Source organism: Amblyomma maculatum, chromosome 6 (assembly GCF_055883805.1).
Source record: "Amblyomma maculatum isolate TAMU_Amacu chromosome 6, ASM5588380v1, whole genome shotgun sequence".
NCBI classification, from domain to species: domain Eukaryota; kingdom Metazoa; phylum Arthropoda; class Arachnida; order Ixodida; family Ixodidae; genus Amblyomma; species Amblyomma maculatum.
In genome coordinates this window covers 100,683,469-100,700,243 of record NC_139349.1, presented here as the reverse complement: position 1 = coordinate 100,700,243, position 16,775 = coordinate 100,683,469, and the positions used below count along the sequence as shown (strand labels likewise).

Below are 16,775 nucleotides of genomic sequence, written 5' to 3'. Positions count from 1 at the left end.
AAGGGCACCGTTTGTTAGTAGGGGCCTTTAACGCGCATCACCCGGCATGGTAGTACGATACACGCAGGTAAAAGGACGCGAACTATGGAACAGCATTCAGCAGAATGACAGTGCTCCTGGCGGATCCCCAGCAACGGACCCGCCAAAGCAACAGCGTTTCGATAGACACATCCCCGGACTTAGCTCTATAACCGGAGGCCGCGTTTTCGCCACGTGGAACAACGCGGGTGAAAACTTGGGCAGCGACCATAATATTATCATCGGTCGTCAGTACCAAGAAAATAACGTTGGTGAACTGGGAGGCTTTCCGAGGACGTTGAATTTGACGAGGACGTTGAAGGAGTAGATCGTCACATGGTCAGTCTGTGGCGTAAGAAGGACTTAGAAACGCGACTCAGAGAAAAAAAAGAGGGAATAGGAACTTAATTGCGCAGACAATTAACCGTGCTGAACAAAGAAATTGAAGAGTGCGCGCTCGTTTTAACGAGGCAAAAGTGGGGCAACGTTTGCGACAAACTGGACAAGAACATCAGGAGGGCAGGTACGTGGTACTTACTACGGCATCTTCTAGATCCCGACAAGTCTAGACTAGAGGCCAGGCAGCAGCATCTCAGGCTAATACATACCTATGAGGGGCCGCGGCTATACTCACATCCCAAGTCCGGGGCCGGTATTTGAGCTGCGTAAACAGTACAGGTCAGCGAACGCGGAAATCTAGGGCCAGGAAAATCCGGACATAGATAGCCCGATAACAGTTGCAGAAGTCCGGGCAGAAATAAATAGACTGAGAACAAAGACTACTGCAGGTCCGGACAGTGTCAGCAATCGAATGCCAAGAAACTTGGACTAAGCGTCGATCCGACATCTCGCAGCTTTCATGCAAGAGTGTTGGGAGGCCGGTCGGCTGCCGGTGACATGGAATTAAGGCCGCATACCTCGTGTTCCTCCCTAAGCCGGAGAAACGGCCGTGTTTCGAACACTTGCGTCCTGTCTCGCTCACGTCATGCGTGGACGAACTAATTATGGAACATGTTGTTCAGGCCCGGCTGAATCGGTTTTTGGAGGATAACAATATCTATCCAAGTATCATGATCGGATCTAGATCACATTTGGCAGCATGCGATGTCATGTTGCAGCTAAAAGAACAGATCATATACAATTCAACAGTAGACACTAACGTGATTGTTGGTCTAGGCGTGTTCAAAAGCGTTTAATAACGTGAAGCACTCGGCCATTCTGCAGAATCTGAGTGCGTTAAACGCAGGATTTCGCACATACAGCTACATGCGCGATTTCCTCAACGACAGAACGTTAACTATCAATATGGGTGGACACACAGTGGAGGGTATTCGACTGGGAAACAAGGCCACACCGCAGGTATCGGTGTTTTCCCCAACACAGTTTTATATCGCCATGTTTAGCCTCCCCGCAAAACTGGCCGAACTCCCGGGGCTAAACCATACATTATACACAGATGACCTGACTCTGCGGATGTGCAGGGGCAGTGACGGTCAAATTGAACAGACACTCCAGCGAGCAATCGATGTTATTATAGGAAGACACTTACCGGGCTCAGATGTTCAGCCGAGAAATCGGAAGCGCTCGTTCTCGCACCAATGCGATCACCCCATTGTCGGCGTATAAAGTAGGTCGGACCTTATAACCCGAAAATAACACTCAGGGTCAACTGCAACGTTATACCAACGGTAGCAAGCATTAGAGTACTGGGATTACGAATTCAGGCTAAAGGCAGGAACTCGGAAACAATACAGAGGCTAGACGCTAGCGCCAGTCAAACTTGCAGATTCCTGATGCGAATCTCAAACACGCGGGCATGAAAGAAGCTAACCTCCATAGGCTAGTCCAATCTTTCATAATCAGTAGCATAGTCTATGTGGCACCGCACTTGCAGCTTCACAAGGCGGAAAAGGACAAACTTGACCTTCTCATTCATAAAGGGATCAAAACGGCATGCATATAGGGTTACCACCTAATACATCGACGAACAAGATTTTGATACTAGGGGTTTCCAATACCCTCGAAGAGCTCATTGAGGCTGTAACGACCTCACAATGCCAGAGACTGTTGAGCCGCCAGCATGCTCCAGACGTAGAGACAATTGGTTCCTAGACAGGTGAGACACAAATTAAAGATACGTCCACACCTCAAAAACATGCACCCCGTCTACCATGAGAGCCGGAGGAGTGATAGAGCAGTAGGGTTGCAAGCCCGTTTTGAGGGCAAACAGGACACCTTGTATACAGATGCCGCACAACGCGTTGACGGTATGGGACGCGTTTCGGTAACAGCTAAAGAAAACGGGGGTTCGGTAGTGTGCGGCAGCACCCGACACACTCGACCGCAACGGAGGCGGAAGTGGTGGCCATTGCGCTAGATATAACGGTGGCCATTGCGCTAGATCATTTTTAGTGACTCAAAGTCAGCGATTAAAAACTTTGACGCGGGTCGCATGTCGGCCATAACAGCAAGAGTGGTGACCAGTGGTCCAGCACCAGAAGAGCAAGTCGCGCTCATTTGGACATCGGCGCACTAGAGGTTGAGTGAGAATGACAAAGCGCACGTACTGGACCGAGGATTAGCTACCTTCCGGGATCCCATTGACGTCTCATACGCAACTCCGTACCCCTTGCGCGATGAGGAGCCCCTACAGATCGAGGATGAACTTAATGCATACCAATATATCCTAAATCATTACAAATTAGGCAGATCAGTACCTCCAAAAGCGTGTAAGCAACTCACCAAAAACGAGGAGGTTATGTGGCGTAAGCTACAAACCGGAGTAGTATTCCCTAACCCCCAGCTTTACAGCAAACGCGAAAATTTTCAGCCCCAGATATACAAACGCTCCGAGGTCATAGCGGACATGATCCACATGATATGGAAGTGCTCTAGATTTGAAAAACCTGACAGAACAGATGTGTCCTGGGAGCAGAGCTTAAAGTTAGGGGGGTCTCGGGGGGTCTCAGACCCCCTGCCAGTTTTTAAGAGGGGTCTGAGACCCCCGCGCTTGAAGGAACAAGGACTGCATGAATACGAAGCAGGCTGTCATCTTTTAATTTCGTCAGAAGCTGTTAGAACATTTCTCTGTCGTTTCGGCAATTTGGCGGTGAGTTTTGATAAGATCCACTAACATATATTCTGTAATCCGCGACGGACGATGTGCGAAACAGGCCACCAGCCGCTTTCTCTCTCTCCCTCTTTATTTTCCTTTCCACCTGTGCTCGAATCAGTAGAGACCCCCATCCAGTGGTGCCAGGCTTTAAGCACTGCCTGGGAGGTACTCTACTCGAACAGGACGAAAAAGGACAACGTTAAGTCATCCGTCTCGCCCTAGTCGCTGCTCAGATCTATGGAGATCTCCGTCAACGGCTGAGGGAGAGGACATGGCTGGTACAGAGCTGCGCCTCGGATCCTTCCAACCTTTTGACGGGCGCAAATAAATGTTTATTTATCTCTCTCTCTATCTCTCTCTCCAGCCAGGTCTTGTTCAACGAGCCCAGTTTCAACAGGGCTCAGTGGGATCACCTTAAAGCAGTGATTTTTGTGGGCTCTCAGGACCCACAAAAATCATAGCTTTACTAGAGAATGCACAACTCAACACATTCGATGAGATGGGGCATCAACGCCGTGGGGATCGTAGGCTTAGGGCCACTCTGTCGCACAACATGCCCGCAAGCACTGAGAGCTTATGCAACTTTTGCACTCTATTCCTCAACCGTCAACGCCAATTCTCTTCCCTGGAAGATTCTACAGCTAACTTACAAGCAAACCGATAATTGCCCACCGTTTATTAATGCGGCATCGTCGCTTCGCCAGAAATTTTTTAAACACGATGCTGACCTCCCTAGGTCCATGTCGCACGTATTACGTGGATGCACGCATCGAGGCTTGTGAAGGAAGAACAGCAATCTGCTACCCCTGCTCACTTGCCTTTAATCACACCTCCGGGTTCCAACGTACGGTACCTCGTGGATTTTTCTGCCGAGCTGGTTGCAGTTCAAAAATAATTCTGCTTCGTGACATCCATATATGCTAACCGCGGCCTGCATTGTCATCCGCACTGACGCCCTTCAAAGCAATATGATTGCTCGTTACGTATTAGCCGCTGAATATCACCGCCTCGCCGCGCTCGCATCGCAGCCAATACGTATTGAGTGGGTACAACGGGGCCTATATAGTGAGTTATCAAAGTCGCGCCGATTTAGCCACCTTCCTGGTAGTGACCCCTGTCTCATCAGTGCCTCGGCTGCTTAATCTGGATGACACTATATCCTCCTTTTATGAAAAGAACGCCTGCGGCGCTGCACACGTGTTCTAATCCCCCCGTGTGCGGTGACCATGCATAGCAGAGGAACTATAGCTATATACATTGGAAAGATCTGGGTCAAAGTTGCCCTTACTCGACGTGACTCGGATTATCTAGCCTCAGATTCGATATCGCTTTCCTCCACATGTGTCCGCTTTAAGCCCACTTCACCACTTGCAATGGGACTGCCCAGCACTGAAGCCTGAATCCGGCACCTAAATGAAACGGGTCTTTCATCGAACAATCCTATTTCATATATTGTCAGAACGCAGGGATAACCCACTCTTCAACTTTATAAGATCAACCAACCTCTTATTTACCGTTTCTTAATCATTCACCATACACCTGATTCCTGTCTTGAGGTAATAGATGCCGCTTATAAAAAATACCACGCCAACTAGACCATTTTGCAAATATACAATACGAGAAAGCTCACATTACGAGCTGGAATTTCAATAGTGGGTGGTACAGCGCGAAGACACGAAACACACAAGAAGAGAAACCGACGAGCGGTCGTCTGTTGTGATTCGTGTCTTCGCGCTGTACCACCCACTATGCAAACGTACCAACTCGCCCAACTGTCCATCCTACTTCAATGAAATTTCAAGTGAGCATTTTTGTCTTTCGATATTTTGAACTGCATTGCCGGCTAAGAAAATTAAGAAGAACTGAGCTTACGTTAGATAACGACGGCTTCAATACCGCAGTATATTGTTGCCGCCTGAAAATAAAAATAAAAGCTTGATCAAGCAATTTTAGTTCTGTGCAATAATTACCTATGCTGTATCGCGGGCTAATGTCCACCTTATTGTACAGTTTATCTGCACAGGAAACACTGACTTCTCTCTCGAAGTCGAAGATTTAAAATAATAATATGTAAACGTGAAAAGCTTCCCCCGAATAACCTTAATTATATTTCCTCCCTTTGGAGGCGAGTGTATGCGGTGCGGTACTGTAGAGCGTGAGTGCCCCCATAGCTCGTTGTGGTGAGCCTTTGCAACTGGCTGAGCTGCAGTCCTGTGCATTGTTGTTTCATCATTTCTGGCAATTTTACGTTATTTTTACACCTATGTTGTTTAAATGTTTAATTATTGTTATTGAAACGCTGTTCCAACGCTTATTGGAAACATTGGAAAAGGACGTCCTAAAATAAATGCATTAAGAATATTGAATTCACGGAGCTATACCTAGGATGTACCGCGTGGCAGCTGTACTATATATACCACCTGTTCCACTGTTTCACCAAGTGTGTGAAATGAGCCCTCAGCCAACTGAATATTGCAAAGACGAAATCCTTTTCCTACAAGGTTCTTAGAAATGAAATATTTTCACTGTCGAGCTGGTATCGTCAAAATAACAACTGTGACTCCACACCGCCGAGGGTGGCATGATTCGATGATGTATGCATACAAGTGGGGGAAGTTTTAAGGAACCGAACACGTGCATGACAACGCTTGAAAGTCCCTGAGCTATGCAATCCAGTTTCTCTGCTTATTTTTCGAGGGGGTACGTGAATAGAAGGCAATGCATTATTGCGTTCCCTACACCTATACAAATCTTTGTAGTCGGTTGTGCTCGACTAGATGTTGATTAATGTATTTGATTTGTAATCTATAACAAAATTTTATATCTAATGTATCATGAATTGTAATAAAATTTGCAAATTTATTCAGTCGTTCTGGCTTTTTCATTCAGCTGTTCTCTGCGGTGGCCTTCGTCCTGCGATTTAAGCTTTTTTTTTTTCTTTTTTTTCGGATACATATTCATTCCACCAGCACGATGTAACATTGGTAGCTGAATGAACACAAAACACGAAAAAAATAAACGGTATAAAACTCAGGCATCCGGTGCGAGTTATCCGAAAGTAGATGGGAAGATAAAGCGTGACCAAGATGGCTTCTTTAAAATTATATCGTCGACAATTTTTCGGTAGGCTATTCTCCCCATTTAAGGGACCGCACAATTAACGCAGTGGTAGTTGCATCCGTGGGATCACCAGACAGACCCCGATCTGCGTAGGACCACCAAAATTACTAATTCGTCTTCCGTTTATTGCATTACTGTTTCATTCACTGATCAAGAATGTAACCTCATAAAAGTAACGATGTCAGCTGGAGGAATCTCACTCTCCAGTCGCATAACATTTTTGCGACACATTCGCGCTATGAATGCGTGGTTGGCTCTACCACAGTGGAGCGGTGGAGCTCTACACGTGAACGTTTTTTTCCATGCAGCCATGAGACCGGCCGTGGTCCAGCACTCACGAGAAAGTGAAACCGGACCTAAAATCATACGCTCAATCCCAGGGTTGCCATGATTGCCGAGCAGTCTAAGAAAAATTGTTTTGTTCGTTTGTTAATTAGCATAAAAAGAGGCTGTCTGAGGCTGGTGTTTATTTTTATATTATTTTTTATTTCACTAAACTGAGCCGCCCATTGAAACCAACTGCTGATCTCGATACACTGCTGGACGGCTGGACAGGCTCGATTTCCGGTTTCCGCGGCGCGTGTTACCGTGGCGTTTGTTTTCGACGTTTGTATCAACGTTGGTTGGTTTGCTTTACGTTTGTGCTGGCGGAGACTGCGTTGTCGTGAGTGTGAAAGTTCCTGCTTGTAAAACTATGTACCTGGTGGTTTTCTTAACCATATTTTCTGCTCTCCTCTTATCGTCGGTCCTAGTTTCGCTAAGCGTGCACCATGCCCAACCGACGCCCTACATGGACGAAATCTTTCACGTTCCGCAAGCACAAAACTACTGTGCTTATAACATGTCTCACTGGGATCCAATGATCACAACACCTCCAGGCTTGTATCTCACGTCACTCCTGCTCCTGCTGCCACTCAAGTTGGCTGGAAGTTCGGCGTTCTGCACGCTGTTTTCGCTGCGTTGCACAAATATTGTTTTCGCCCTTGGGAACTTCTACGTTTCGTCGCTGATTGCGATCAAGCTCGCTGGTGGCGGCGACATCAAGACCTGTACGACACTTGTTATCGCTAGTGCTGCATTATCCTTACTGCCAGTGCTGCATTTCTTCACCTTTCTTTACTACACCGACCCTGGAACAGTCTTTTTCCTGCAACTCATGTACCTGTATTCTCTCTATGACCGTCACTACTTCGCCGCTGGCTTCGGTGCTATTGCTGTGCTTTACCGACAGACTGCTATCGTCTGGCTCTTTATGGTGGCCGGTTGCAAAGCTTTTGACATCGCCGATAAGATGCTTTGTGGAAGTGACAGGAAAGCTGGAAGTGTTTCATGTATGTTCGGTCGAGTGCTTGCAGAACCGTCAAAGCAAGCTCTGCTGATGGTCGACTTGACTAAGCGCGTATTGAGTGATTGCTTAGGATATATAATTGTTGGAATATCGTTTGTAACTTTCGTAATTGTAAATGACGGCATTGTTCTTGGCGACAAAGCATCCCATCAGGTATGCATGCACTGGCCACAGCTGGGCTACTTCATGCTTTTTACCCTGATTCATGCTGCACCGTATTTGCTACTTCCCAGTATCTTCCGGGACTTCAGCAGTAGCATTCTGCGGCGGCCATTCATGTATGCTATGATTGTGCCAGCCTGTGTGTTTGCTGTGCAAAAGTTTACCTATGTTCATCCGTTTTTGCTTGCTGACAACCGTCATTTCCCTTTTTACCTTTGGAGGCGACTGCTTGGCAAGAGTGAGCTTGTTCGCTGCTGCCTTGTACCAGTCTATATTTATGCAGGTTATGCCATGCTGCACCAGTTGCGACACAAGAAGCTCTCCTGGCGGCTTCTTTTCATCGTGTGTGTAGCGGCAGCAACGGTTCCTCAGAAATTGCTAGAATTTCGCTACTTCATCATACCATATCTGTTCTTCCGTCAACAGCTGAAAGATGTGAAGAATTGGCAAGTGTTGCTTGAGTTAGCTGCAAATCTTTGTCTCAATTCAGTTGTTATGTGGCTCTTCCTGAACCGCACCTTTACATGGAAAGGTGACTTGGCTGTTCAGAGGTTCATGTGGTGAGTCGTTTCAGTGTTGCAAGCAGTGCATAATTGCTCTTTGCCAAGAAAAGAAAGATCTCATTATGATTAGTCACTTCATCACACTTTGTGCAGGTGTGTTGGATAGAGCAGACAAGGTGGACACAGTAGTGGTACTTGTTTTCTAGAGGTTTAGAAATAAAATACTATTCTTCAGTATCTAGCCTAGAATTATACTTTAACTGTCAATTCGTTGTCGGCACCCGTCAGATAAAACCCTGCAGCTTTCATATGTGAAAGTCTAAATTTTTCAATCACTCAGCCATTGACTCACTTTGAGAAGCTGATAATTGTTGCTGAGCAGAAAATTAAGTGCTGTGGGCATGTCCTATGCAAAAGTGCAAACTTAGTACCACATATCTGCTAAGAATTAAGCAATAAGTGTGCTTTGACTGCAGCTCTAGTTTTTTACCTGCTTTTAATGGATGTGAATGTTGAGAACATTGAACTGCCTGTCAATTATAAAGTTTTAGTATCATTTCTGGTATGCCTGTAATGAGTTAAGGTGCTCTAACTTAAGTGCACTGTTCTTTTGTCGTATGTGCTCTTCTAGCACCACAGCTGCATCGAGAGCCAGACATTTTTTCACAGATCATAGGGGAAGTGTGGTGGCTCATCAGATGTGGTATTTGGCCATTAATAACATGTTCATGGCCTCTACCCAGGCTGCGGCCACTGTATTTTGATGGAAGTGGAGTTAAAGCTGCATCTGTATCGGGATTTTTGTGCACATTTGGATACCGCAAGAACTCAAAACTAATTTTTAGCCTTCCATTACACCATGCCTAACATCCCACTGTGTTTTAGTATGTAAAGCCTCATTAGCCACATTTTAGTTGTCAAGATGCTATGAAGTGGAATGGTATATAGGTTTTAGCATCTCAGCATGACATCGACTGCAATGGATGATGTTGCGGAGGGTGCTGGTGATTTTGACCACTTAAGGTCCTTTAACGTGCACTGATACGCACAGTAAACAGGCACCTTGCGTTAGACCACCATTGAAATGTGGCTGGTGCAGCCAGGATTGCACCTGCATTCTCGGGCTCGGCAGTCAAGCGCTCTACCCACTGAGCGATCACTGCAAAATGCAACCGTGGGTATGTGCGTTGATATGCTTTATTTCCTCCAGGGAAGATCTGAAATGTTGCTAAGGGGACACTAAGCACATCTTCATCAAACTTTTGGTCTTAGCAATGGTTCATACTATGGATTTCTCTGCTCACAAAGTATGATTAAATTCACAGTTTTTCTGTCACTTGATTCTAACCTACAACGTCAAAGCTAAAAAGGGCACAGTGATAATGTCGGGAAGTTAAAAGCACTACTGTCTAGCATGGCTTCAGAGTTTCGCACACAAAAAACTATCAAGACACACCAATATTTTCTTCCGAAAATAGCCAATGATGGTGGTACCTATGTATCATTTTCTGCCCCCTTTTTCTAGTTTATGAAAGCTCTGTTTTCAGTGAAAGTGTCATTTCTGTTATTAAAATGTGGTAAAGCAGACCAACTTTTGTTTGTCGTCAGTGTCACTCTTAGAATTGTGGTCACAATATGTGTCCAGTTTCTGTAACATTAAGAGCATAAAATACCACTGTGGTAAAGTTTCTAGCAATCTTATAGTAAGTGGTTCATGGCATTTGCTATAGATGACCTCAATTTACATACACAATATACATTTTAGCAGAACAACATCTTGCTGCCTCTTTGTACTTAGACACTGCTGAGTAATATATATAATTTCTGGGATAGAAACTGGCTTTTGAGCCCATCAGCTTAGTAAAAAATTAATGAGTCAGAAATTGAATTTATCAATGCCAGCCCTTCAGCAACTGACACTGTTCATGCTACACAATGGCTATTGGGACTGTACTCATGTCTATATGGGTGGCTCGGTAACACCTACTAGTTCTGCCTGTGTCGTCGTCGTTACAGCGAAACAAGCAAACATTTACCAAGTACAGTAGAACTCCTTTATAGTAAAGTCACAGGGACCGGCAAAAATCTTTACTATATCAGGGTCTTTACTATATTAGCTTTTGGTGATGACATGATCCTGAAGACTCCATGGCTACTTACCGGCTACTTACCGAGTGGATTAAATGGCTACTTACCGAGCACACCTTATTGCTCAATGAAAAAAAAAAAAAAAACACTCTAAAATACTTCCCAACTCTCTTATCGTCTCTTTGTGCCATTCTTTTTCAGTTATATATTTTTTTGTTTAAACCTTGTGCAAGTACCTCTTAAACATGAGGGCAAAGTGGCTGTGAATACAACAGAGTTTGATTTCATGTAAAAATCAGAGCCTTGCATGAATATGACATAATCTTACGTTGTTTCTGTCTTTTAAAAGAGGCTAGATGAGAAATGCGCGCTACAGTGAAGTGCTGCAAAACTGCACATGCCTCCAGTGCTTGTCACCGCTGCCTCGTGCTTCATACTGCACAGTGCTGTGAATATTCGGCCGTTCTTTCCCTCCCTATTTCTCGCTGCACTTTTACTATTCTTTACTTTCTGAACGGACCGCGCCGCCTTCTTTCGATGTTAGCAGACAGCTGTACTTTTTTTTTTCAGACGCATATCATGCTTTCCCTCACGGCTTCAAGGCCTACATAAAGTTGACTTCTCCTATGTGCTGCTAAGCACGGTGGTAAAGCCATTTAAAAGAACATTTGCTGTTATTTTTTTTCTTCTTCTTCTTCAAAAAAAAAAAAAAAAAAAAGATACCTCGAGATTTGAGGTAGCGAGCGTGTGTGTAGCGAGGTCGTTTTGTAGAAAGTCGTCGCCACGGCCAGATGCCCTTTACTATAACCGATTTTTACCAAAAATATTTATTATAAAGGGGGGAAAATGAACAGTTATCTAGGGAAGATGAAAAAAGACTTCAGCTTCACTTTACTATACCCGAGTTTTTAATATATCCGAGCTTATTATAGTGGGTATCTACAATTTCGCATAAGACTATCTCTACTGGAGCAGGACAGGCCACACTTCGTGCAGCTGTAAAGTATATCTGAACAAAATTCCCAAAAATGGGCTGTGTTCTGTGATTCTAAACCTGCCTTACAATGTCTTCAATCGGTCTTGAGCCATGGCGACCATGAGCAACATGTAGCGCAGGTACATCTGCATCACCAGGCATTACAAGAGGGTCATAAAATCATCTACCAGTGGCTACTAGGCCATAGTGGAATTGTTAGCAACGCCTTAGCTAACAATGCTGCTCGATTGGCTCACGATACAGTCCAACATTGTCCAGATATCATTGACAAGAGCCGACGCAGCAAGGCACCTTAACTGCTCGCCCAAAACATGACTAGACAATCGGGTCTTACCAACAGGGTTTTCAGAGTCCAGCTGCATAACGTAATGCCACCTCTAGATTTCTTTTTCTTCCTAATTCTAGTAGTTGGTAGAAAGGAATTGTCCGCGCATTTCTGACGTAATAAGGGAGTAATTACTCATTGCATCCACCCAAGCGCAGCCATACGGCTACAAAGGAAAGCTATACAGCTTTCTCAGAAACTTCGTAGTTAAAGAAAAATTCGTCCTGATCCGGGACCAATGTAACACGTAAGTGTGACATTGGTCAGAAAGCCCAGTCACGGCAAGTGGACCGGTAGTATAGTTTCGATTTCACTTTTTGTGCTTTGTGCCAGTCGAAGTCATAGCAGATATCACCCACGCGTCAACTAGACTGGTGCTCCAGTCACCTTTTTTTAAGCACCTTTCCGTTCCGTAGTTAACATGATTTCCTCAATTCTGTCCGTACTGCTCTTTTGTTCTATCCATTGCACTTAAACTGAACTCAAGCGTTGCTCCCAGTTTGTATGGTGGGGCCCCCTCATACGTGCGCCAACTACGCTTGCAGGGAAGATAGTCTCGTTAGCTGGCCTCTCTTGGTCAATTTAGTACTAGGTGCTTGGCCAGAAAAATGGAAAGCTCAACAGGCAATGCAGACCCCACAGTTTCTTGAGCGACATTACTCACGCTTGTGAGGTAAAGTTAATTAATGTGCCAGCATATTTGTTTCATACCGCTTCTCACCCCACCTACCACATTTCTCCTGTCTTCCCCTTCCTCAGTGCAGAGTAGCATGCCAGATATTCAACTTTCCGGCCGACCTCTCTGCCTTTCCATTCAATAACCACACCTAGTTATTCGCCTTGCACATAGCCACTTATCTTTCAAAACGTAGGTGCCCGACCAACGCAGCAGACAAGAGCCGCTTTTTCTTTACCGGCAAATAAATACATTTAAATCAAATCGAGGGAATACACGGGATATTGTGGGGCTTTAGTTGAGGGTCAATGCAGTCGTGATCACACTCGATTTTATTCCCGTGCTCACTGACCAATGAGCAGCAAGTGCTTCCCTTTGCATCTTATTTTTATTCCATGCATTCTCCCCCTCTGCAGATGGAAGAAGACGAACCTCACAAACTCGGGAAACAGTGCATAGCAGCGAGCACTGTATAGTGCCAAGCGTGTTCACAGTGAGCAAGGTGGAAATAACACACAAAAGGAACTATAGTGCCTCGAAATAAATGAATACTTTATTGATGCAACAGTCAAAAGCCAAGGAGGTGCAACAGTAGGAGTTTAACTGGAATGCTATTTATTATCACAAGCATGGCAGTTCTCAGACCATGTCTTTGTGCGCTTGTGTGGTGCCTGCTCATCTGTTATTCATAGTTGCATGCACAGAAGTGCAGGCACAATGTCACTTCACATTTTAATGCACAAAAGTGAGATTGTCGGCATGCAATGTGACAAGTGAAGAGACGAAATTTCTTACTGTTTGTGCTGTGTAGGTAACAAATCTGGCTATCCTCTCTGTCAACACTGCTTTTTTTTTCCCCTGCACCAGCTCCTCTCAGCTTTGACACGTCATATCAGCGCGCAAGAGATCCAAACCGTTATAGCCGACATTTTCCAACTGCACGTCCTGTTACACGTACATCCTGCATGGTTTGTCAGCTTTTACATGCGTGCAAGAGCTGTCATGTTTTCACTCAGTCATTCAATTTACCTTGAGTGCAACTATACATAAACATGAGTATTGATTCATGGGGAGTGATTTTCTCACATTTTCATTCATACCAAAGATATGTGGGTCAGAACAATGACGGCATACATTCCATATTTTCCAAATAGACATGTGTACAGTATTCGCCTGTATATCAACAAAACTGCACCAGTTCAATGCACAGAATTATGCAAGACACTATTCTGCTGCTGTAATAGACATTCTGCGTCGAGAATGAAAAACTTGACACATTTAACAATTATGAAATCTAATATCACAAAATTTTTTAGAGGCCGCCAAGTACAGTTTATTCAGTACAGCAAGAACTGTTTCCTTTTGCTGCAAACCTTGTTCTTGTTAAGCACCCAAGCATGTTAACAAGAAAAAAGCATTTGTTGAAAATTAGGGCCTAGGTGTAGTAATGCACTTTATTTGGGACTCAAATTAAGCGTTCAACAGGTCGGCTGCCTGTCGTACCAAGTCCAGTTGGTCCATTGGTGAAGAAGCCTATATAGAGGCCTGTTTCTTCACAATGCCTCGTAGCAAAATTTTAACTCTCAGAAGAAAGCTTTGTGGTGAATCGCTTGTTAAAGCCTACCTGTTAAAGCCTACCATGATCCTCATGCAAGGTTGTGCCACAAATGCATTAAGCACCATTCCTGAAGCAGATGTGCATAACAAAATTGAATGTTGTCTTTCTCACTAGAAATTAAATTTAGCTTTTGATAAGTCTATCAAATGACCAGATTCTAACATAGCAAAAGCAATAGTGCAATAGAAGGCTATTTCTTCCCATCAATTTCAATGCTTAAACATACTGAGCATCCTGGTTTAGTTGCAAGACAATTGCTTGCAGTCAAGGTTACACAAGCAGCTGCTACTCAGCTGCTACTGGTTACAGCTGTTACTCACGATAGTGAGCCTACAGCTTGCCACCACTATCTGGTGGAAGGTATTCAACACAGATGTGCACAATTTGTGAAGAGCCAAATGTGTTCATAGCCCCTGACTTGCTGCTGCAAACCTTTAATTCGGAAGCACGTGAAACTCAAGCAAGTGATCCTTGAAAAGAAACCTGTGCATTGTCTACAACATAAATTTTGCCAGAAGCGTGTACAAGTGGCATATATCTGTGTATGAATACATATCTCGCCCTGTATTCTAAAGCATTCTAAATCATGTAGCAAAGGCAGTCTCCCTACCACTCTATGCATACCATCTTACTTCTGCAATGCCAGTTTTTTAAGAGTTCCAAGGAAATTTGTTGACAATATCTTATCTAAGTTAATCAAACTGACTGAAGCTGCTCTGCCCTTGCGAGGAACACTGGAAATAATTAAACCAACTCATTGAAACTTTGTAGGCGTACAGAAGATGTTTAAAATATGTGAATGCACCAAGGGTGTACAACGGAGCGCACGCTTTTGAAGACTTTTACCTGAAGATGGGAGTATCCAACACAAAGACAATAGTAAAAGGAGAGTATAAAACACAATGTGTTTCGATCATCCACCACAATAAACAGCCACAGAAATCACAGAAGATGTAAACACTTATCCACACACCTTTGGCTGCACGCTGAAGGGTGTACAAGCATTCCCTATAACAAGATATGAACACATGCAATATGAAAGAAATGAACATATGATTGTGAACAATGTTTTCAATCACAGGTAATTTTAAGCTATGGCACAAGTATTAAAAACAGTGAAGCTTTATTCATGTGGATGTTGTAGCTTTGGAACTTGCACCGTTTGCTACTCTGTCACACCGAACTTCATGAAAGCGTGCCGGCAGTACAAGTGATGTTTTAAACATAAGTACTCATAAGTACTGCACAGCAGTTTCAATATTTTGCGACATCGCTGCTTTACACAAAATACTCTATGATGCAGATATGCAGACTCGAGTTGCTGCTATAAATACACCAACTTGTGCTTACGTCATTCATAAAAGGACATTGCACCGGTGCTGAAATATTGCTACTTGCAGTCACAGACGTGTGCTGCATTCAGTTTGAGAGTGAATGTGGAAACCTGCCTCCACACCATTTTTCAAACCCAAGAGAGACACCTGTTGTGGCAGTGCCGGGAGTTGCCCAGGCTCAAATCTTTTTTACAGCCGGCGACAGTTTGAGTACGCAGTCGTCCTTCTCCAGCATCTGGACCAGGCGGTCTTCGAACTTGTCCCGGATGCGGTTGAACTCCATGATGTCCACGGGCTTCTCGGCCAGCCAGAACTTGTCGAACTCGAAGAAGACATAGCAGTACGACCTGTGAAAATCGTCCACGTGCGGCCTCTCGGCGACGGCGTTGAATATGTGAGATTTGAGCTTGCCCTTGACGAGCAGGTGGTACAGCAGGCTCGTCAAGTTGATGCCCACAATGGCAAACGGGTAGCCATACTCGGGGTGCTGGGAGTGCGACAGGACGTGCCGCGCCACCTCGGTGTATTCGGTGGCGAAGAAAACCAAGTTCTCCAGCCCCAGCATCCCCATGCCTCGGAAATCAGTGCGGGGGTCGTCACCCTGAAAGCCGATCTCCGTCCACTGCTTGGAGACAGGCCCTTGCAGGTGCACGTCCGGCCGCAGCTGTTTCCACAGCCGTAGCAACTTGTTCAGATGCTCGGGGTCCCGCGCAACGAACTGTGTCCTGCGCAGCAACTCTACTTCGTAGACAAGCTGCCTGTAACCGCACATTTGAAGCATGCTTGTCCGAAAGGAGCGCACGAACTCGCGGTGAACCTGCGTGTTGATCTTCTTCACGTAGGTGACACCTATGACGGCGTACTCGACGGCATTCGCGCACAGCTCCTTGGTGAAGCGGCCCTCGTCCGCGAGTTGCATTAGCCGATCGTAGATGGTACGCACAGCCGGGGTGCGCGACATCTGCAAGCTCCACTCAAGCTCGCGGGTGCGCTGGCATCCCCGCTCCGTGCCATAGCAAATGCGCTGCAACTCGCAGAGCCGCGTCAAATTACGAAGGATCCACTTGACCGTCGGCCTTATTTGCATGTACAAGAAGGCAGCGATGCGACTCAGTAGGGCCCACATCGCCGCTCCAACACGGCAGACGCTCGGTGCGAAACGTCAGGCAGGTAGGGAACGATGATGAATGTATCTACTCTACGCGACGTCCAAAGCAACCGACCCAGGTTGACGCTTGACGTTTTCACCTGTTTAGCATACCTGTACTCAACAGGGAAGACTTTCGAAACGAATCAATTTTGGCGTGGTACAGTTTGGAGTGGAGATCACAACAATTAAGTCTTGAAGCAATTTAACACAGTACACGCAACGGCGCCTGCAATGTCATTTGCCATCGGGATGAAATTTTTTTATAGTTTTGTTTTTTTCGCGTCAGTGTAGCCAGACCAGACTTCGAGCATTCGGCGCTGT

The 16,775-nt window shown here is 45.2% G+C and overlaps 2 protein-coding genes across 2 annotated transcripts; one reads left to right on the top strand and one right to left on the bottom strand.

Annotated features, from left to right (window-relative positions):
- Positions 1-6,814: 6,814 nt before the first annotated feature.
- On the top strand, positions 6,815-9,873 carry LOC146186432 (dol-P-Glc:Glc(2)Man(9)GlcNAc(2)-PP-Dol alpha-1,2-glucosyltransferase A-like). Its single transcript, XM_084607191.1, has one exon. The coding sequence runs from the start codon at positions 6,948-6,950 to the stop codon at positions 8,325-8,327; it is 1,380 nt and encodes a 459-aa protein (XP_084463317.1). The 5' UTR covers positions 6,815-6,947; the 3' UTR covers positions 8,328-9,873.
- A 2,991-nt stretch (positions 9,874-12,864) lies between these two features.
- Positions 12,865-16,721, bottom strand: LOC146186431 (ELMO domain-containing protein 1). The gene has a single exon (XM_084607189.1). The coding sequence runs from the start codon at positions 16,428-16,430 to the stop codon at positions 15,483-15,485; it is 948 nt and encodes a 315-aa protein (XP_084463315.1). The 5' UTR covers positions 16,431-16,721; the 3' UTR covers positions 12,865-15,482.
- Between the last annotated feature and the right edge of the window lie 54 nt (positions 16,722-16,775).